At 40.5% G+C, this 22,484-nt stretch overlaps 1 protein-coding gene across 1 annotated transcript; it reads left to right on the top strand.

Annotated features, from left to right (window-relative positions):
• Positions 1-1,306: 1,306 nt before the first annotated feature.
• Positions 1,307-20,471, top strand: LOC104966490 (collagen alpha-1(XVI) chain-like). The gene is made up of 34 exons (XM_010795676.1): positions 1,307-1,317; positions 1,432-1,500; positions 1,588-1,632; positions 2,467-2,551; positions 2,701-2,772; positions 3,464-3,508; positions 6,529-6,582; positions 6,736-6,855; positions 7,050-7,091; positions 7,182-7,247; positions 7,351-7,395; positions 8,021-8,065; positions 9,470-9,523; positions 9,610-9,663; positions 9,772-9,825; positions 9,912-9,956; positions 10,074-10,127; positions 10,210-10,245; positions 10,336-10,398; positions 10,479-10,550; positions 10,646-10,699; positions 10,809-10,853; positions 12,111-12,155; positions 12,355-12,408; positions 12,566-12,619; positions 12,710-12,760; positions 13,077-13,166; positions 13,297-13,332; positions 13,437-13,481; positions 17,878-18,072; positions 18,310-18,373; positions 18,608-18,781; positions 18,873-18,950; positions 19,938-20,471. Exons 1-34 carry the CDS (start codon positions 1,307-1,309, stop codon positions 20,126-20,128), a joined length of 2,307 nt encoding a protein of 768 aa, XP_010793978.1. The 3' UTR covers positions 20,129-20,471.
• Positions 20,472-22,484: the final 2,013 nt, after the last annotated feature.

Genomic DNA, 22,484 nt, shown 5'->3' with positions numbered 1-22,484 from the left:
ATATCTGAGTCAGTGTAAAAAGAAAATAATACAATGTTATATCTCCATTGTTTTACTCAAATTGAAATGAAAGAAAAGCATTACAACGTTTGTTAAAAGGTAATCCTTCTGACATTGGATGAATGTAATTAACTTTATCTCTCTAGCTAGTTTATTCACGCAATTTAAACCAAAGTATAGCTGCAATATAAGTTAGTGTGCATGTTGTCGGACGTCCACTGACTAACGTAGAGCGTTCACACAGGGTCTGCTGGTCATATGATGAACAGANTTAGTGTGCATGTTGTCGGACGTCCACTGACTAACGTAGAGCGTTCACACAGGATCTGCTGGTCATATGATGTCCTGATGAACAGAAACACAAGCAACCGCTGGACTCAGATCTCTAGATACTTCATCACTCCTTCGCTGCTCCTGTACAAGTCCGGGCTGCGTCTATCGTTTTTCCAACCCAGTTTAGCTTCTCGGCTGCGGTGGTTTGTTGATACATGTAGTCTTCTTCTCTTTGCTTTAATCGAGGCTACGTAGTTATGCAGCGCCCCCATCGGCAGTAAATGGAAGTACTACAAAGAACCCCGCTCAGTGCAATTATTTCACAAGTTTTGTATACAGCTCGAAAAATATTGCCGAGGTCCGGACCTCGGTGACCTCAATGGTAGATACGGCCATGATAGCAGCTATACCCAAGGCCGTAGAACTATGCCATGGGAAAGGAGAAAGTGAGAGGAGAAAATTATGAACTGTGTCAAAGGTTGAATACCTAGGCAAATGATTCCCTAACAATCCCAATAAATACAATTTATATAAACACACACACACACACACACACACACACACACACACACACACACACACACACACACACACACACACACACACACACACACACACACACAATGTGGTGCTTTTGTAATCATTCATCATCATCCATTAGGGTTAGCCATTTAAAAAACAATCATGGGTGTATCCCCCTTAAATCCATTGGTTAGTTGCGGAATCCTATTTGCTTTATTGTTATTTTGATGTTGGTCTTTACTTACATCTCATCTGTCAGAGTCTGGCCACCTCACCAAAATATACACATCTTTGTATCCTCCGAGAACAACCTTAACATCTTAACCCCCTGCCTGTCTTTCTGTCGTAGGGTGAAGAGGGGCCAAGAGGGCTTCCAGGACTTGTAGTAAGTGAAACTATATGTTTTTGAAGTCATATTTTTCTACTCTGTATCTTCAGGCCGTGGTCTCATCTGTTTGTTTTGTTCAGGGACCTGCTGGAACCGGAGGATTGACTGGACCTGTTGGCCCTGATGGGGAAAAGGTAGCATAAAATAGAGAGCTGGAGGCCACATGTATTGTAGCAATATGCAGTTAAATTACATAATTCAGTTTAAAGTAATGCAACAATGTGACAGTAAGTGTTTCCTTGTCTTAGGGCTCCAGAGGTGAAGTCGGGCTTCAAGGACCTCAAGGGCCTCAAGGCGTTGGAGTACCAGGCCCCCCGGTTAGACATAAATGCATAATTGTACATATGAATATATTATGTCATTCTGTTGTATCGTCAAACACTTGTTCCTATTTACTTTTCCAGGGGAGAGATGCATTTCCCGGGCTTCAAGGAGCTGACGGCAAACCTGTGAGTTGTTTTGTTCCTTCATTGTCTAAATTGTTTCATTTGCATGTTGTTTTCTCCACAATTTGAAGAAACGTTGAAGAAATTAAAGTAGTAAACTTTCAGTTGTTGCCTCTGTGTTAGCGTGTGTTCCCTGTGTTAATTTTTTTCTGTGAGCTTCTCTGGGAATTGTCCTTGATTTAGGCGTCATTTGTAACCAAGGATGTCTGCCTCGATCCATAACAGAGGCAGTGTCTGCTCCCATCTCATCCTCTGTTCCCTGATCTGCGCTCAGCTCACTGCCCCGTGAGCTTTCTTCTGGAACAACAAAGCAAGAGTAACTAAGTGCTTGTGTGTGCGTGTGTGTGTTTGCGTGCGGCTGTCTCCTTCTTTTGCAGGGATATGATGGAGCTAAGGGGGACAAGGTAAGTCTACCGTTTTGTTTGGATGAAGGGATCTGAGAGGGGGGTTTGAATATAAGGGGGTGGAACAGATGGTAATCGCAAGAGATGGTTCCCCTCGTCTCACGCACACACACACACACACACACACACACACACACACACACACACACACACACACACACACACACACACACACACACACACACACACACACTCAAAACACATCTAGACGTACAATTATTTCATCTAGCGAATTGATGCCTTGCAACAGGAGTCTGAATACACATTGATTTCTTAAACACACACTCACACGGTTAATTACGACTCCACAGGCGACACATTCAGAAAAACCTACGTTCATTCTTGGTTATTTCCCTCCGGCATCATTTTGTTCTTTGACATTTGTCGTGTTATTCCTACCTTTACACTGTGCGCTGTCTGTATGTTTTGCAAGCACCAGTGCTCCTCTGATTCTGACGACTTTTGCCTTCCAGGGAGCTCCAGGAACTGCAATAAACGCATGGCAGGCCGGGCCCCAGGTCTGACCCGTCAGCCAGCTGTCGTGTCTGATAACTCGGGCTTCGATCGCAGGCTTTCTTTTTGTTGTTACCTCACAAAGATTATTCACAGAATTCTTAATTTGTGTTGAGCTGTATGTCAAATGTGGCTATGTCTTTGTGTGTTGTAGGGCCCAGCAGGACCTCCCGGCCCCCCTGGCCCCCCTGGGCTTGAGGGTGTTCATGGAATGAAAGGAATACAGGTAAGAGAAAGAAGAGCCAGTAGGACGGTGATGGTGTAACCTAAATTCAATTCAGCTGCTCTTTTAGCCTGGATTAAACAACATGCTACTCATGATGTAGGCTTTCAGCTTGGGCAGCTGGTGTCCTTCAGAAGGACATGCTTTGCAACTAAATGGGAAACATAACGTTCATAATGTGCATGTAGGAAATGGAGCAACATCAAATACTGATTGTGTGCAACAGCTTTGTTTAAATAGTCTTAGAAATCAGGATGAAATTATATCTGCTGACCAGTCAGGTGCTTAAAGCTCTATCTTTTGTGGGAAGCGACTGAGCAAGCTTTGGGAATGTCAAGACATGAAGAGTTATTTGAAGGTCTTAAGTTTAAATGTAAAAAAATAAACCGGTGGTTATTTGAAGTTTGATTCATTTCTAAACTTGAGCAGACCTTCAAATAAGGTATTACTGTGATCTGTGTGAAAGTAAAAGGTGTACAAAGACATCTAGAGTGGTGATGAAAGAGGTCATGTCTTTGACAAGGGTGCATTTGTAACAATGGCTGAATGCAAAATACTAAGTTTCATAAGACCTGGTGGAAGAGGGAGCAGGTGTGATCATTTTGACCTTTGACTCTGCCTTGGCTAATGGTGGAGATGGGAGTGGCTAGCTGATGGGCAGCAAACCAGTTCAACCTCAGTTCCTTCCTTTCAGGGTAACCCTGGAAACGACGGGATACAGGGGATACCTGGAATAAGCGTGAGTAAAATTAGGGAGTAAAGGAAGGAGAGGAGGCACGATAAATCATGTAAAAGCACCAAATCAATGCATATGTCAGGAAGGGGTGATTATAAAAAAAGAAGGTTGTGTTCCCAAGTTTTTCGAGGTCATAAACTATTAATTGAAGGGATACAAGCAAGTAACACTGGGTACACATTTAAAACATTTGACAAAAAAGTATATGTATAACTTGGTCTCCTGTATATGCCTGTATTTTATTATGGTGACTGAGATTTAGAGCTTTAAAACCCATTATGTATATTCAACCTGTTATGCATCTACCTTCAGGTCTGTATTAAAATCTCAGTAGGTCTCATGTGTCCAAAGCTACTTTACCTAAAGTAAGTGCAAGGGCAACATCAAAGTGTTGGGAAGTCATCTGTGGATTCTGACTGTATACCGTGTCAGTTTTGTTTCTTTCAAGTCTGCTGATGGCTTAATTTCATTAAAGGAACATCGATGCTGATTCCTGGCCAGCACTCAAGGGGAATTTCACCTCCAACAGGAATTAAAGTAGTAGTTTAAAGACGGAAAGGCAGGTGCTGGGAAATCAGTAGAGCACTTGAAATGATTTGAGACTGAACTTAAGTAAACTCTGTGCAGAAAGGTGTTGATTGATCACATAGCAACACCTCCACTGGCAACATGACTACAGCCATACAGACGGACATGATCTGTGTATATATACATGTATCCATGAAAGCTCTTTTACAGAATTGAGGAATATTTGTATGCGCTATAAGAAGTGGAAAAGTTGAATCCCTCATTTGACCTTAATGTCGGTATATAGACTTACTGATGCCTCTTTTTTCCTGTGGTTCTGCAGTTATTATGTCACTCACACTCACAGCAGATCTCTGTGAAACCTCACAAATGTCTTTTTTTGTCACAAGTTGCATGGAAAAAACACAAGGTTTGCAATTTGCTGATCCCTTTTAAAGTGTGGCAAAATTGAACATGCTGAAGTAACAGATTATTGTCGAGAAGCTTCTCTTGGAGATAGTCTGTTAATGCACAAAAGCCTTGTGCCCGTTAAAAAGCCAATGGCGCGGAGCATAAAATAGCCTTTCTAGCTAAAGGCTCCAGCTTGAACAATGTAAAATGGGTTTGTAATGACTTTGAAACCAGGCCAGGTGCCATTGACAGACTCTCAGTGGAAAGGGTCCCACTGCTTTGATAGGGAGCAGACTGCCTTGCACTGTAAATGTGATAGGGCTTGTGGAGTGAGTGGTTTCATTTCAGAACACCGTATTAACAGGCACTAGTGGCATTTGATTGTTGGTTTGCTTCTCTTTTTTAAGTACTTGCCCATATCAAAAGTGTGTGTGTGTGTGTGTGTGTGTGTGTGTGTGTGTGTGTGTGTGTGTGTGTGTGTGTGTGTGTGTGTGTGTGTGTGTGTGTGTGTGTGTGTGTGTGTGATTATATGCCTTGCATTTAAGGTTTTCTGGAACAGAGTTTAGGTCTCGATAGATTTAAATTGCAGCTTCAAAGAAATTAGTTTAGATTGGCTCTGAGTTTTGTTTTGTTTATATCTGTTTTTATTTTATTACAATGTGCACATGTGTCACTTTCAGAATCAAGTTGTGGCATATGTTGTAGTAAAAATAGTTGACTCCAGAACTAATAAACCTAGTTGTTTCTATACGGTGATGCTGAATAAGCTTAGGCCACTGTATTTTAATTTGTGAAATACTTTTAATTTGTTCAAAAACATTAAAGGGGCCCTAACATGCTTTTTTTGGTTTTATATATATTTATGTTTTTTGTGCATGTAAATGGTCTGTTAATCCCACAAGTTCCCTCCAGAGGGAGTTTCTCTCCCACCCTGTTACATAGTGATATCTCATAGTGATATCACTATGTAACACTTGTGCTTTTATTGGCTACACTACATTGGTGTGCCAACACAATGTATGTGATAGGCTAAAGGGTTGGACATCTCTAAGCGGTTGAGCAATCACAACAGAGCCAGCCAGCTCACCAATCAGAGCAGACTGGGCTCTGGTTTGAGACAGAGGGTGAAAAGAGGTGCTGCAGAACAGGCAGTATGAGAAAAATAAAGAGCTTTTTTGAACATTAAAGCATGGAGACATGTCATTATTATGAAACCAGAAAATTAGTATAGAAGGGTCCCTTTAAAATGTGATTTTCAGGTTATCATAAAAAATAAAGACCAGGATGTATACAATTAAACATTAAAAGTATTTGTATTGTTGAGTTAGGACACAGAGAAGCAAGGAGTTTCAGAACTATACAGCCTACTGAATGAGGGGTTAAATGTCCTCAAAGCAGACATTTCATATAGTTATGGGAGGAAAAGCAGAGATTTTAATATTAACACTAATGATGGCTCCATCCTTTTCAACAGTCTCAGATTGACTGTGAGCGAGCAAAAATCATACCATACCATCAAACAGAATTCAGCTATTAATCCTTTCATTATACACACACCTGTGCTTTTCCTACTACTACAAGTTCAAATGTATCTTTGAAAAAGGCCTATTCTGCATCTTCAGTGCTTTATTTTGTCCTGATTACTAAATGAGATGGTCCTACAAGGACATGTCGCTAAGAAAAGTTGTGACTCTTTGTAACAGTATCTTTGGAACTTTTTAAAAAGCGAAATGTATAAAAATTGCATCACAAATATCGTATAGCTGTTTTTCCCAATATGAATGCACAGGTGTATCCTGGTTTGAATAAGCATAAATCACTCAACTGTACGGGAACTCAAAAGAAATGTCATTGCTAATAACAGACCTGAGTTACATACAATTGGAAAAAAGTTTGTCATTGTGGAATTAGTAAAGTCTTCAAAGAAACTGATTAATCACAAAGCTGTCTTTGAACTTTATTTGATGTAAGAACATTGGGAAATATGTATTGCATTTGTAGATTATCAAAGATTTGATTTTGATTATAAAGGTTTACCTTAACTATTCTATGTGATGCAATAAAATAAATAGTAATTGTTATTTGTTTCCCTGCCCCTGCTCTAGTCAGGATATATTGGGTCGCAACGGCTGCCTCAAGACAGTGGAGATACTGGTGATGTAAGTGCTAGAGTAAGAAATATATATTTTGGTGAATTTGCGTTTATCGTATCCATTGACTTTGCTTTCTCTTTGCCATGCCAGTTTTTGGGCATGTGTGTATATATACTGTATATATATATGAATGTATGTTTCTATCGGTGTTCAACGCAGGAGGGCTGCGGAGGGAACTGTTCCCAAGGATCTCCTGGAGTGCCAGGCCCAAACGGTGTCAAGGAAGATTCGACAGACCAGGGTAAGCCTGGTGTAACCCCATTGGACAGCTGTGACAAGGTGAGACATGAAGATTCCTCATTTCCAGAATCATATTAAAGCATCACTAATATATGTGTTGTTATTCTTTTATGGATATACATTTCCATACCGTAATTTGTATTGTAACTTGCATTGCTTGCATGTAGTTATCCATCCGACAGCATGTAGCTCCGGCTCTGAGGCACTACTCTGATTCTCTTGTGTGTTTCCAGTGTTTGCAGAGACTGCAAAGAGACCAGGGAACACAACCATCGGTCAGTTAATAGTCTTTTTATCACATTCTGAGGACATTCACAGAAACAAATGTGAACTTTTCTTAACTTATTTATGTCTCTACCTTATAGTACGACAGATCAGGATCACCCGGAATTCCAGGATCGGCCGGAGCAGAAGGAATGAGAGGACAGCCAGTGAGTCTGACGCAAACATACTTTTAGCCTACATGATTGTTTTTCGGTTTGCCTTTGTATGCATTTGAAAATGAGCATTTTTCTTTTTTCATCTGAACTAAAGGGTATACCAGGAGAGCGAGGCTCAGCTGGAGCACCAGGACTCATGGTGAGATTAAGCAATGGGATGCCTCTTATCTATACATTCCAGCAAAATGGCTTCCATAGAGCTTATTTATAGGAGAGAAAGCTGAGTATTTTCCCATGGTTTAATTCAAAACACACCATCCTCTTAATGGCAACACTACAGAGCAGTGGAGGTGGATTCTTATTCTAAAATATTCCTCTAATGTGAGGTAGGTCTACAGTTCCAGTACTTTGAAGGCTTTTTTTTTGTGTCACTCTGAAAACTATTATAGACCAAAGACGTTGGAGAACTATAAAGTGCATTCTAATCACTGTATAAGTGAGCCAGTGCTTCTGTCAGGGAAGATTTTCAACCCCATGTCTTTCTTTCTTTCTTTTGAACGTTTTAGGACAGCACCGCTGGGAGTTGTCTCAAAGCTTCAGATTTTAAATTGAGAAGAATTTTTGTTTGCCATTTTTCATGATTTCACAGAGCCCCCTGCTGGAAATGATGTCCCATACAATGACCTAACATTACCAGCATCTTCAATTCTCATCAACACGCCATCTCCATTGAAATATTTGTAGTAATTACTGCATTTCAGGGAGTTTAAACCTGCTTTAAGATGAGTACAATTCCTTGCCAATTCTTTGTTTTCTGTCAACAGGGACCTGTTGGTTTCCAAGGTCCCCAGGGCCCACCTGGTACACCTGTAAGTTTTACTCACACTTAAAAAAAAAAATGTTTCATCCATATCCTCTCTATTCTTTAATCTGTGATGGAAGAAGATCATTCTATTTGAGAAGAAAGAAACAAAAAACACTTCTATGCAAGTCAAATTCACGAAAAGAAACAGTGGAAGTTTTATCAGTTAGCATCTCAATCAAATCTTCTTTTTGCTTTCTTTTGTGCTTCTTCATCTTTGAAATCAATCAGCCCTTGATTATGCCATCTTTGCCATCTCTCCGTGGCTCTGGATGAAAGTTATTTCAGATGAGGAAACGATTTGGTGGTCTCTTTCTCCAGTTGTTCAATTATTCCGCCGTCTAAGTGATGGAGAGTGGGACTGCCGTGCAGACAGAGCCCTCCCCCTTCCCTCCTCCTCATACAGATTTATTGTTTTCGCAGAATAGAGATGCTAAATGAAGGAGCGCTGCATGGAACCAATTCGCGGCATAGTAGCACTTTATAGCAGGTGTTAGCCTCCGCTGTGTGCAGTGGTGAATCCGTTTAGGCTGTTTGTGCATGTATCACTCATATTCACTGATGAGATGCTAATTAGTGTCTCCTCAGTACGACCAATCACTAATTACTTTCTCGAGATTACAACCCTCAGCAATCACTCTCACTAGGAAATTCTTACAATTTTCTTTTTTTAAAGGTATTCTTAAGGGATCATTCTTATTAAAACAAAGTTAGTTAAACGGCTTATTATCATTCTCCCATGGCACCACTTTAAAGAAAGCACCTACTGATATTCTATTTATTCATTTCAAAAATAAAAACGTTTTATTTTTCTTCCAGCATTCATCTGTCTTCCACATACAGCAGCTGTTGCTAGGCTACACAGGACACTCGCACATGCATATTAATGCTTACAAACATGCAGTGTTTTCTCAGAATTTGACATGTTATTCATTGCAGAGGTAGAAGTTTGCAGTATGGCAATAACACAATAACCCCCATATATTTCCGTTGTTTGTTCAATGTCTTAAAGTGATACATGACTTCTGGAAGAGAGCCGGGACACAATGTTGTATAACTTATTGGAAAAGAGCTAACATTGAATATACTGACCAAACATTGTAAAAAAATATTCATGCTGTTCTTATAACATTGCACACAAAATGTACTGCGTTAGTCCTGAACATGGTTTGTATTTATTTTCGTAAAGACACTTTTAGGTACTGGCGTTGGAAATTGGTCGTAGCTATGATAACTGTGTTTTAAAATAAACATTCAATAATGTCTGTCTGTGAATTAATGATAGGAATAGCTGTTTCCTCTCTTTGATATTGACCTGCCTTGTCCTTGGCTGGAGAACATACATACTGTATCACATCATACATATCCTCTACCTCATTTTCTAATCATTCCTCACTCCAATCATTCTCAGGGACAGTCGGGTGAGTCAGGGTCATCAGGCCTGCCAGGGATTAAGGGCGAACAGGTAAATTACCTGCCAATCAATTCCCCTGAAATCATAACATGTAGATTTCTCTATCTAATTTTTTTATTATATGATCTCCCCCTCAGGGCACTCCTGGGACATCTGGCTATCCAGGAAGCATGGGACCGCCTGGACTTCCTGTAAGTTGCTTCCTCATTATAAAAGAAGGATGTGATTGACAGCGACCTTACATCTTTAATGAATGGACAGCTGGTTACAGTGATTTACTGTCCATATGTATTTGTCAGGGAATGAAGGCCGTACGTGGGAGCCCCGGAAGCTCTGGTCAGAAAGGAGAATCAGTAAGCCATTACACCGTCAATAATATATATACTGCACAATGAATCTGAGCTAGTGTTAGTGGCTAACATTACCTTCACCTCTGCAGGGCCCTCCTGGTGTACCCGGGAACCAAGGACAAGCTGGCCCAACGGTCAGTGTTTCATCATAAATTGTGCACAGCAATATTTAAAGCCTGGCTTCCTCATTTATCATCACACACTTCTTTATCATAAACCAACAGTAATGTATATCCTATCTGTGTCTACAGGGAATTAAAGGAGACACCGGACCAGCAGGGCCTTTCGGTCCCAAAGCAGATGCGGTATAAAAAACACATGACAGAAACATTTCCTCTTTATGAAGACATTACACACACACTCATATGTTACTCTTTTCATTTTAAGGGTTTCCCAGGACCACCAGGTTTCCCAGGACCACCAGTATGTACATGTTGTACCTTTTATTATTACAATTTCTTGCCCTTAGATTAGTTGGAGTAACTTTTTTTTTGCCACCGTGTGTATTTTTAGGGTGGACCAGGTCCTGCCGGCAAAAGTGGAAGGGAAGGGCTCTCAGGCCTCAAAGGTGAAAAAGTGAGTACACTTCACATATTAAGCATTATGTTTGATTCCAAAGTGATTATGTGTTGTACTGAAAACCCTTGCTTCCATAGGGAAATGATGGCGCTCACGGCTCTCAGGGGTCAAGTGGACCTCCAGGCTCTTCAGGCTCCCCCGGGCTCATGGTGTGTTATAATACTGCATATTATCCAAGTTTGACTAATTCTAAGAATCTATAAAATGAATTCTCATTTGCCTTCTCTGTCTGTCTCAATGAAAGGGCCCCCCTGGCATTGAGGGGTTGGATGGAAAGGATGGGAAACCAGGACTGCGGGTAAGTTATACACTGGCAGAATATCCAAAGACACACTGAGGTCATGCTATAGTTTGTGTAATAGTTAAATACATTCATGTAATTTTGACGCTGGCTTTTCTTTCATCAGGGAGAGGCAGGCCCCGCAGGCCCAGCAGGACCGAGAGCAATCCCAGTAAGAATCACCTCTCACATCTACATGACCCGATGTATCCAGTGCAAAAAACATCGTTAATTAGGCATGCAGTGCTGTTCAAACCAGATGTTAATATAGACAATCATACATTTGATCTACCAATCTGTATGAATCATTTGCTGCCCTTTAGGAATATGTGTTATGAAAACAAGCATTGACAGTAAGACAGTAACAGAAAAAAAGAAAAAAAAAGCTGTGTTTAGCCATGAGCATGACTTCTCTAATCAGGTTAATTTCCTCATGAAACGATTGGATGGATTGCCATGGAATTTGGTTTTTAAATGAATTCCCCCCCATCGGGATTATTTGTAATGATTAATTTTTCACTTCACCTATCCTAAAGCACCATTATCAGCTCAGGTTTTATTTAATTCTATACCAAATAACTGCAAAAATAATTATAACCCTAACCCTAGCTATACTTTGTGTTGATGGCTAATCAGCCAATGTTATCATGCTAACATCTTAAACCAATGTGCATTTCAATACGTCCTCTCAGAGCCATTTGCAAACTCTTATTTATGTTTACACATTGCATAATTTAGAGATAAATGCAAATCTTGTGTTCTCCCTAATATTCCCGTCAGCAATGCCCTCTGTATGTTTCACCCACAGCAGCTTGTTTTGATAGGCATACTTTTAATACAATGCTTTAGAATTGCATTGCCACGGCTCACCTTGAGTTCCACAAACTGCTATGGAAATCAGCCTGCATGACTAAACCTTTTTCATTGGAAACCTATCTGAAGCTCTTAATGGAGAGATGGATTGCCAACGATGGGTGGAGTTTCTGTCCTCTTGAGATTGTGACTTGCATTTTGGATTGATCCTGAATGCATATGTATAGAAAAGTTTCAAGACGGGTGTGATTAACTCGTTCATGACTTTTATATGGTTTTAACAACCGCGCCCAAATCAAATTCGCTTGGTGGCTCATGAAGGTGCAATCGTGAGTCTTGTTAATGTGGCCGTTGTCACTAGTGACCTCATTTGAAACTGCTAAGCTTCATATCTTCTATTAGTATCTTTCCATTTTTTATTCTGACACTGACACATGCCGTAGTCAACTTCTCTTTTGATTTGATTTCTCTGACTCACTCTCTGTATCTCAGTTTGAGTTCCACCCAAGAGCAGGTGTTTGGGATTTCAAAGACACGTCTACCTGTTCTTTGCCAGCATCGACTTTGTGAATTTTGATACTGTACCAATCTAATTCTCTTTGATGTCTCCCCTCAGGGATTCAAAGGGAAAACCGGCCATACTGGCTTCCCTGGACAGAAGGTGAGCCAACAGCTTGTTGCTTTGCCATCACGCTATGTCTCTTCTGTATTACAACTAGTTATTGCTGTCTGCTGCCTGTGCATTAAGGCCAAGTTGTTTTATCAAACTGATAATGATGTGATGGCACAAGTGTTGTCAGTGTGCTACCTCGTTGTTTGGAGTCATCCCATGCCTTTTCATTACTATCTCATTCCTTCAGGGTGAATCTGGACCTTCAGGCCCCTCTGGACCACCAGGCAGGACAGGACATGATGTGAGTATTCCTATTTTTGTATCATTACACCAAGTTTATTTGTATAAAGATTCAAATGAAAATCCATAATCTGTGTATACAAGCCCAAAGAAACAGAATTTAATCATAATCGGTGCAACTCTGGAGATTACTAAAGGTCAATCTGTGACCTTTTTAGGGTGACACCGGGACCCCAGGACCTCCGGGTCGACCTGGACCTTCCGGCCACGTTGTAAGTTCACTGCCCTTTTAACCTTTAGACGGTATATCTACTAAGTCGGTGTTTTAAACTTGAATAACATATTTTTATTTTACCCATTAGGGCTCATCAGGTGCAGCTGGACCACCAGGATCACCTGGTCCATCAGGACTGGTGAGAGAAATGCAGTGAAACATGTGACCATCATATTTTAATAAATAGGATATGGATTTAATATTTGTTGGATGTTTGTTGGGTGAACGTTAATTATGCTTAAAGACAATCATTACAGAGGCTAAACATGATGGATGATGATGGATGATGACCAGAGAAAAGGATATGCCAAACACATTTGAAAAATCACAAGTTGAAATGAACGTGCCTTGAGATTGTGTGAAAACGGTGCATTATGAGCTATACTGTTGTGCATGAGAGAATGTTTAACAAGCAGAGCATCTTAGACTTTGAATTCTCCATCTTCCCTCTGTAGGGTATAAATGGAGACAAGGGCCAAGCTGGGGAGAGGGGTCTTCCAGGGATGGGAGGAGCCCCCGGACCACCTGGGCACCCAGGGCTTTTGGTTGGTACCCCTATACTTCTGTAAACGTCAAAATGTAGACCCTCAGAAAATGAAATTAAAATCACATTTTAACTGCTACAATGCCAATATAGCTCACTCTTGTTTCTCCTGCTTTAACTTTGTCTCTAAGGGAGAGCCAGGCAGCGATGGTGCAGCTGGTAAAGATGTGAGTAATGTCTGAATCTGGTGTTTATCTTCATCAATGTACATTTGTTGTGGTGCTCTGAATTTTTTGTTTTCTTCCTTTGATGGATCTTTCTTTTTTGACAGGGATCTGGAGGCCTACCAGGAGATAATGGGCAGCCAGGTCAAAAGGTGAGAGCCGGTTCGAGGCAGTACAGATATAATGCGGTCGTTTATGTGTGTGTCGTCAAACTGTATCACCTCCGTATACCTGAATCTGCATGCACAAAGATGCCCCCTATTTTTCTTCTCTTTAGTTCAAGGAGACTTGGTGCTGAACACGTTTACTCTCTCCATTTCTACCCACTAATCACCCACACTTAACACAGTCATCAGTTCACCCATCCTCCGACCCTCCCACTGACACCCTCTTCGCTCCTCACCTCTTTTCACCCCTCTCCAAACGGTCTGTGAGCCCGTTGGATCTCTCCTCAGACTCCGGCTTACAGTAGTGTAGGTGGATGCAGTGATAAAGTTATTCTCTGCCTCTGGGATAATGCTATTAAGCCAGAGGGGAGATGCTAGATGAGACCATTTGTCACGTTGACAGGACGGCATTGTCAGGGTTTTAGCTGCACAGAAGAGGAGAGAGACGAGGACGGACTCCTCTATTCTTCTCCTCTCTATTTCTAGAGCTGCTTGTCTGTCGGTGACGTGTAAACATTAGACGTCCATTATGGGCTGCTTTGTCCTTGATAAATCACTGTCGCTAATGTAGCAGGAGTTTTGTATTGTATTTAAACAAGCACAATTGTGGGCTCCTGTTGTGTGGAAAGTGATATAGACGTACCCAGAAGCTGTCTGAAAGGCTTCTGTGAATAGGGTTGAGGATAGTCTTTTTATGCTCCTCAAAGTTAGATGAATAATTAAATAGAAAGAGCAAAGTGACAAAGAATACAAAAGTTGACAAGAATTGTGGCTGAGAGTTTGATGAAACGAGTGATACCACTATCTCTGTTAAATATGAAGCATATTAGCATCAACCGTTAGCCTAGCTTAGGAAATAAGGAGTGAGTCGATAATGTGCTTTGTGACTAACGGCCCGTCCACGCGGTGGTGTGCGTTGAAGCTTCAATGCTTCTTCCCATTCACTTTGAATGGGGTGACGTCACGCTTTGCCGAACTGCATTATGGGTCCGCGCGTTGCTCGCTTCAAAAGTTGAGCAATGTTCAACTTTTGAAGCTTCGACGGAAGCGTCAGCCAATCAAATCATATGCCAGTACAAGCTCTAGCCAATCAAACCGCGTGCTTGTGTGTCCGGGGCGGGAGATTCATGTGATTGGTTGTTGGTCGAGTTTCAGACACGCCTGCCGGCAAGCAGACCCCAGTTATTGTATTTTGAGTGTTGAATTTTACTTTCGAAATCAATAATTATTTTTCGTGTACAAGTTACCTTTTCAGCTGTCATCTATCTAATCAATTTAAACTGTACCGATATATTCATATGTTTCATTTTTTCACTTGGGAACTTAAAGTCCCCCTTCGCCCGACGCACGCCCCGTCGCGGGAGGTTCTGTTCATCCCCTTGTGCCGCTGATGGATCTGAAAAAGGTCTTTTCAAGCTGTTAGACACATAATACTAATTTTGTGATAAATACTTATATATATGGAACCAAAAAAAGCTGGATTGTAATCCAATATCCAAGCGGTATTGATATGACCTAAAAAAAAAACTATATAAATCTTTATGTCATACACTGTTGTAGACTTTTTTGCTGGTCATATCATCAGCCATTTCAGTACCTTGTCACCCATGCTATTTTTAGTCCCGTATCATAAAGTATTTCTCGTATCATAACATATACCACCTGAGTCGCAGGTGTGCCGCCACNTATCTAGATATCCCTGCCCTAATGCCAAAGGAACTGCACACTGAATATGTTTTGCCGTTTGATGTCTATGTCTGGACCGCTGCGTCAAAAAGGAGGGCTTCTGCCCAGCTTCTGTCCCGTTACTTCTCCGCTGCTTTCTTGTTCCAGTATGAAAAGCAAACTGCAGGCAGTTTGCTTTTCAGCCCAACGGTATACTGTTTTTCTCAGACGCGGAGGGATACCCATTTTTTGTGATCCAGGATCAGACAAGTCGGACAGATTTTGTCCCTGGAGTTCAAAGCAATTCAGGATAGGATCAGCCTGATCCAGATTACGATTTTTCAAGATGACTAGATCCTGAATATCAGTGCTTTAATCCTACCGATCGCCATCTAGTGGACATGAAAAATAATACAAGGAAGACAAGAGACCACATTGCAGAGACATCTATAATGTCTAATTATATTTTTTTATTTGAAAGGTGATGACAGATGATGGACTTTTTTTTTGTTGAAGATATTTTTACTTTAATCTAAATTACATTTTTGATTGACAATCTTTGCTGTTACACTTTTATGAGCATAAACATTTATGTCGTCAAAAATTTGGTTGAAAAACAAATAGGCCACCACAAACGTGAGCGAAAAATGGGAAAAATAAAATGTATTTCCCATGAAGGCTAAAAACAAACTTTGCCATCTTATTTAAATTGTAACATATTTTAAAATAAATTGTACAGTACATTTTGCTCTGGTAATCCACTGGAGATCCACCCCTCTGGTGGGATCAGGGTAATCCAGTTTTTTGGGATCAAACTGATCCCAATCCTGTGTTGTCGCTTTGAACTACCCGTTTTGAAGATTTGATCCAGATTAAAGCTTGGATTGGATTTCCTGATCTGATCAGATATCAAAATCATCCTAATCCTGTTTTTTGGTTTTGAACTCCCCAAAATCCAAATCTGATCTGATCAGATAGGGATTAAAAGTTTTGAACTCCTGGGCCCTGGATATTATTTTAGTAACTGCTTGAACGACGACGCGATGTTTACAGTGAGAACAGCTGTGAGGTCCGTGCAGAAAGCAGAGCAGTGTGTAAAAATATATATCACTCAGTATAACAGGCCCACATTACTCTCTGTATTACAGATACATGATGCATTTATCATGTACATGCATGGGCTCACCAGCTGGAACAAGGAAGACAAAATGTGTCTTTTACTAATCAGAATACCTTTATTCGTCCCACAGAGGGGAAATGTACATAGTTACAGCAAAAGTGAAGATTGAGACAAAATCAAACACTATTAGATAAAAGCGCATGCACAAAAATCTAAAATAAAAAATGTGAAAAATGTAATTATTTACATTCGAAGTACATTTATATTTCTAATAATTTAAAGATTAAATTAAAAGTATAACTACCATAACTTATCACCTGTAAAAGATCAAAAGTAAAATTTTAGATATTTTACAGATGGCAAGTTACCAATTGAATAGGTAACGTCTGGAACATGAGTCATTGCTGTCCTAATCCTTCTCTCCCGTCTCTTTAAGGGGTTGCTGTCGTCTGAGGAGGGGCTCAGACTGGAGGAGCATCTCAGAAACCCTGAAGTCACAGCCGGCTGAGGACCAACCCTTCAAAATTCAGGCTGCAGTTCATAGACTCTGGATCAGTCCTGAGCGCCGTGGTACACAAGCCAACAGCACCAGGTCTTAACACACAGAGAGAGAATGACTCTGCTGACGCGCTTCCTAAATAATGTGATACTCCTCAAACCTGACTGATGGAGCACTCGTACGGATAAAAAAAGCTACGAATGTTTCTTTGGTTGTGTGTGGGTTTTGTCTCGTGCCATGTTTTTTAATAGTCTTGAATGCATTACTAAACCATTCCAGTGTAAAGATGTAAACTGACAACTTCTCCATACTGCAGCGGTGTCCCTTCAAAATACAACACAACAGGAAAGAAGCAGGTCAACGTTTCCTGTGACCCTCAAGCCTTATTGGTTAGTTCTTATTTCAGGTTTCACTATATTAGTACTACTACAGCAGTGCCAACGGAGCCCCGCGCCCCCCCTGAAATTCAAGGTGTTTTTTATTTATTTTCTTTTTTTTAATAATACATATTTATAGCACCAAATTGCAACTAATCTATTTACTGTCACATTGAACATGTGCTCTTTTCTTAAATAAACTAAACACTTTCATTTTAAGTTTAGTGTTTTTGACCCTAAGAAACACTGATGCATTAATCAATAACAATAATCCACAGGTCCTCTCTCTGCTCCAGAGGATTTAAAAAAATTAAATATCCCAACAACACCCCCCGCTCAGACAGCACCCCCCCAAAGCAGTAAACCTAGGGGAAACACTGATATGTCCAAAAATATCACAAAAGCCAACATAGAATAGTATGTTGAATAAAGAGGGCATGGTAAAAGGCATTCTCTGTTGCCCGTTAGTTATATTTGAAAATAATAATAAATATAAAGATACATATGATTTGAAGTCACTTGGTCACATGACCTTGAAGCTATTAACACAAACAAAATACATTTCAATAGAAACATTGCTGTAATTTCAATAAAATGTTCATATAAAACCACTGAGACCCTTAACAGAGGTGTGTCCTTCTCATCCAGCGTAGTGGTACTGCTCTAATTTGGGAGAAAGAGATTTTGTTTTAACTTCAAACATCACCGTCCATCTCACAGGGTGAAGCTGGGGCTGCAGGCCAGAGGGGTCAAGCAGGGGAGAGAGGGAGACCCGGACTTCCCGGCGGGGGAGAGTACCACACCAAGAATGCTCAGCCCATGATGGGCCCCGCTGGACCCAGAGGGGAGAGGGGGAGCTCCGGCTCAGACGGCTCCCCTGGGAACCCTGGATCTCAAGGGTCACCAGGAAACGATGTGAGACACAGACTCATCACACACAGCACTGTAGCCTGAATGCCTCTATTCTTTTGTTAATCCTCTCCAAATAATGCAACACCCAGCTTGTTTGTGAGTAAAGGGGATCTCACAGAGGACAGGGGCCAGAGGCGCTCACTTGCTCCATCTGCTCTTGTAAATAATGCAGTTTTTAATTATCTTCCTTGATTATTGTTTACCCTTTTTGTTTCTCTTTTTCTCTCGATTCTTAAACAGGCTGTAGTCAATTATGATGAAGTCAAGAACTTCATCCGCCAGCAGGTCATCAAGATCTTCGATGGTGAGGGCATGTGCCTTGTTATGTGACTGTTGTTGTGTATATTCTTAATAATCCTAAAAATGGTTTGTTTTTGTTGTTGACCCAGATTAAAAAACCTACGTAACAGACTCAAAAAGATCTGTCTAGAGTAGTTGTTTTTCCCCCTTTTTAAAGAGTTATTCCATGTCTCCTCTGGGACACCTCTGTTATTTGCTGCGAATTCATTGTTTTTGAATGCATGTTTTCCCTCCCCAGAGAGAATGGCCTACTACCTGTCTCGCATGCAGATGCCAGAGTCGGTGGCCTCCCCAGGCCGGCCCGGGTCCCCAGGGAAAGACGGTACTCCAGGTGTTTCTGGGAGCCAGGGGGCACCTGGATCCCCGGGTCAGATTGGAAGACAAGGACGATCAGGAGGACAAGGACTCCCCGGTATACCAAGTGTCCTTCAAGCACCATAACAGTGACGAAGGTGTCATCATTAGCTAACTCTAAACGTTTTACCACATGTGTCTTTGTGCAGGATCACGAGGGCCAGAGGGAGTAAAAGGAGATAAGGGTGTAGGAGAGATGGGAGACATAGGACCTCCAGGAGCACCAGGTAATGTACCCCACTGGAACAGGGATCAGGAAGTAGTAAAGGCAGCGATGTTGTGTTTAAACCTGAGTAAACTAGATTAAAATATGATCCAACCAAAAACCGAGCCAAGCGCTGCCAAGTCCTTTGCAATGCTCTAAAAGTTGCCAAATCTATTGTCTCATTTTGTTTAGGCACTTATATCAGTAATAGTTTTCCACTAGATCAGTGTTTCTAAAACTTTTTCATACCAAGGACCACTTAACCAATAAAAAAACACTCGCGGACCACCTAATTCCACAAATATCCAAAAACACATCGTTTTTCTAGAACAGATTACAAATCGCCTGAAAATGGTAAAAACAAGTGGCAACATGTGTGATGAAGGTGTTGCGCTGGGCTATATCATGCAATTGAAAGTGAAACTTAAGCTCGCTCCAATACGGAGATATTCCCGCGAGATTGCAGAAAACTTAAAGAAATTAATTAATTTAAAATGTGAAATGTTACCAATATACTCACGGACCACTAGGGGGCGCTCGCGGACCACACTTTGAGAAGCACTGCACTAGATAATACACCTAGACCTGATCCAAACCCTGCTGTAGGAATGAGCTAACATCACATACATGATGCTAGTTACTGAGTTTGCATTTGTTGTTGATTGGAAAATTGCAAGCTATTAGGATATCGATGTAGCATCGCTCTTAATCGGTAATCACCATCTAGTTTAGATCGCTTTACTTAAAGCGTTTATGTATTTTGGGTCAACATGTGGTTTTGGTTGAAAGAGCAAACACATTAAATGATCAAAAGTGTTCTCAAATGTTTCCCCATGCTCACTTAATAAATGGGATAAACTATTTACTTGTTTTTGCATCGTATTGGTGCAAAACACTGAGTGATATGTACAGATAAAGCTTTAAATGATTAGTTTGACATGTGCATATCATTCAACATGAGTTCTCTATGGAACATCGTGCGTCAATCCTTCTATGTCCCTTCTTGCAGGTGTCCCCGGGCCCCAAGGCTACGGTAAGACGGGCCCCACAGGTCCTGTGGGCCAGCAGGGTGTTCCTGGGGTCTCGGGCTCCCCTGGGCAGACGGGGAAAAGGGGAAGCGACGGCCGGTGTAATCCAGGGGACTGTATGAGCCATCAAGTGGAGTACAGTCCCAAGGGCCCAGTCAAGGGCCCCTGGTAAATGGCTGGAAGTGGAGTAGACAGGAAGCCAAAGACTTTGATCCAAAGTTTTTAAATCTGACCACAAGGAGCTCCTTTGTTGTTGAATGGTACAAAAATCCACAATGTCTTTCTGAGGGCCCCGCTGGAATGAGGCCTGCAAAGACACACCAACATCATTCTTTCTTTTCATTACATCATTCTTTCTTTTCATCGCCTCTTTATTCTCGCTGTGTTTCCCTCCTTTTGTACAATTTCAAACAATCCAGGGGAGGTGACAGGAATCACAATTTCTATTTTTCTTCTCCTTGATTAATTCTGGCCTCTTGTGTTGTTTCTATTCTCTTTGCCTAAATGTGCAGCAGCAGGAGAATACACACCGTTACGGCAGCACTTTGCTTGCACCGCTGATATCTTTGTTCCCTCCTCACAGAATCACACTCGGAGTTAAACCATGCATTTCTAATATTCTGCCTCAGTGCTGTGATACACATTTTAAATTTTTGACTTGTAATAGAAATCCCCCCCAAAAAAATATTTCAATTCTGTAGAAACTGACTTTGCAATCATACGACTGTTTTGTATATATTTATATTTATATATAGTGGATTTTTATACTATTTCAACAGAAAGGAAGACAAACGTATGGCTAGCCACTATTTTATTCATTGTCAATGCATCAAAAAAAGCAGAAAGGATATTTTTCTAATGCCAATAAGCTTTTTAATTGAATATTGTGTTCATCAAAAAACTATTATTTATAAAGGAAAATTGTATTTGTGTCATTTAACTCCAGTATTTTTGGATATGCAGCCATTTTGAAGCATCTCATTGTGTATTCCAAGTGGCTGTAAAAGCCATCTGTCTGCTTCAACAGGCATTTGATTAAAAAAATATGAGCAATTATTGAGTCCATTTACCAGAAATACTGTAACGCATCACTGAGCTAACCACCAAGCCTTCAAGGAGAGAGAACATATTCTGAAAAGTATCACCAATGTTTTTGTAGTACGTAGACATTTCGCTGTGTTGTTTTTGTTCCTGTTTTTTATTTTTTTAAACTGAATTAAATTGCTTTTCAAAGATGCTGTTTCCTGTTATTATTGTCAACACGTGTTGTTTAGAAAATATCGTGTTTGTCTTGCACTTCTTTTTAGTTGTATCTGATTTATTTGTTCCGTTTCCATATCTGAGGTATCTTTTCTTCTACTTGTTTAATATTTCTTGTAAGCAGTGATGGAGGACGCACTCAGATTTTTTACTTCAGTGAAAGTAACAATACTAAACTGTAAAAATAAAACTGTTACAAGTAAAAGTCCTGAATTCAAAATTGAGCATAAGTACAAAAGTATCAGCATCAAAATATACTTAAATGTATCAAATTTAGAGGACTAAAAAGTACAATATAGGCTTCCAAAATGTAGTGGAGGACATACATAACTAAAAATACTGAAGCAAAGTAGTACGAGTACATCAACATTCTAATTAAGTACAGTACTTGAGTCTTCATCCACCACTCAGTAGTAGTATAACCTTTATTTAGCCAGGAAAATCAATTAAGAACAAATTCTTATTTTCAGAGGCACCAAAGGGTCGGGGGGGCTTCTCTGAACTCTGATGGTGTGTAGGTCACATTACTGTCATTGTTATTCAACCCATCATGTTAACATGTTATGACACAATTGACCAAAAAAACATACAAATCTCAAGCAAAACTTTAAAACAAGTGAGTTTTCCTTTGCTATAACAGTGTGCATTAGAGCAATAAGAGTTGGTAACGTCGTTTTGTGGAATGGTTGGAATATTTGACAAAGGAAAGAATGTGGACAAAAGCTGAACATCTGCAGCTTTGGAAGAACGGGAGTATATTTACATGCATGCATTGAAGATTTGAAATAGGAGAAACAAAAAGAAAAGGGAGTTGAGAAAGTGTCCATTCCCCACACGATACAGAAAAGCGTTTGATTTTATAAAAGGTTCCTCTTTATTGGTTTGGGTTGACCTGAACAGCCAACCTCTTAACAGATGATTATATGAAGAACAATAAATAGCTTGTGTTGATGAAAATAAATCAGTCATTAAACAGCTGACGCCCTGTGCAGGCTGACAGTGGCATAGGAAGCACATTCGGCTGATTCGTCTCGAGGAAAAGTCGTTAAATATCTGTCGGAACTTTTTATTACTCGCTGAAATTATTAACACAGGATATCTGTTGGTGCATATCGTAACCCATTCCTTTTTCCCCTACATTATAATCAACACACATTTACAAAGATTTACAGCACTGCATTGTGGGAGATGGGAGTGCCCATCGGGATATGCTGTTGCCAGGCAACAAGAGGATGAGATCAAGCTAGTCGTTAGTTTAAAAAAATGAG

Source organism: Notothenia coriiceps, unplaced genomic scaffold (assembly GCF_000735185.1).
Source record: "Notothenia coriiceps isolate Sejong01 unplaced genomic scaffold, NC01 NC01_scaffold00037246, whole genome shotgun sequence".
In the NCBI taxonomy this organism is placed as follows: Eukaryota; Metazoa; Chordata; class Actinopteri; order Perciformes; family Nototheniidae; genus Notothenia; species Notothenia coriiceps.
The sequence above is the reverse complement of the archived record's forward strand: the minus strand, read 5'-3'. Positions and strand labels throughout refer to the sequence as shown.

Coding starts and splice junctions, on each gene's coding strand:
- LOC104966490 (XM_010795676.1), top strand. Junction 7,092..7,181: donor ACCAGGGAACACAACCATCG/GTCAGTTAATAG, acceptor TCTACCTTATAG/TACGACAGATCAGGATCACC. Junction 7,396..8,020: donor CTGGAGCACCAGGACTCATG/GTGAGATTAAGC, acceptor TTCTGTCAACAG/GGACCTGTTGGTTTCCAAGG.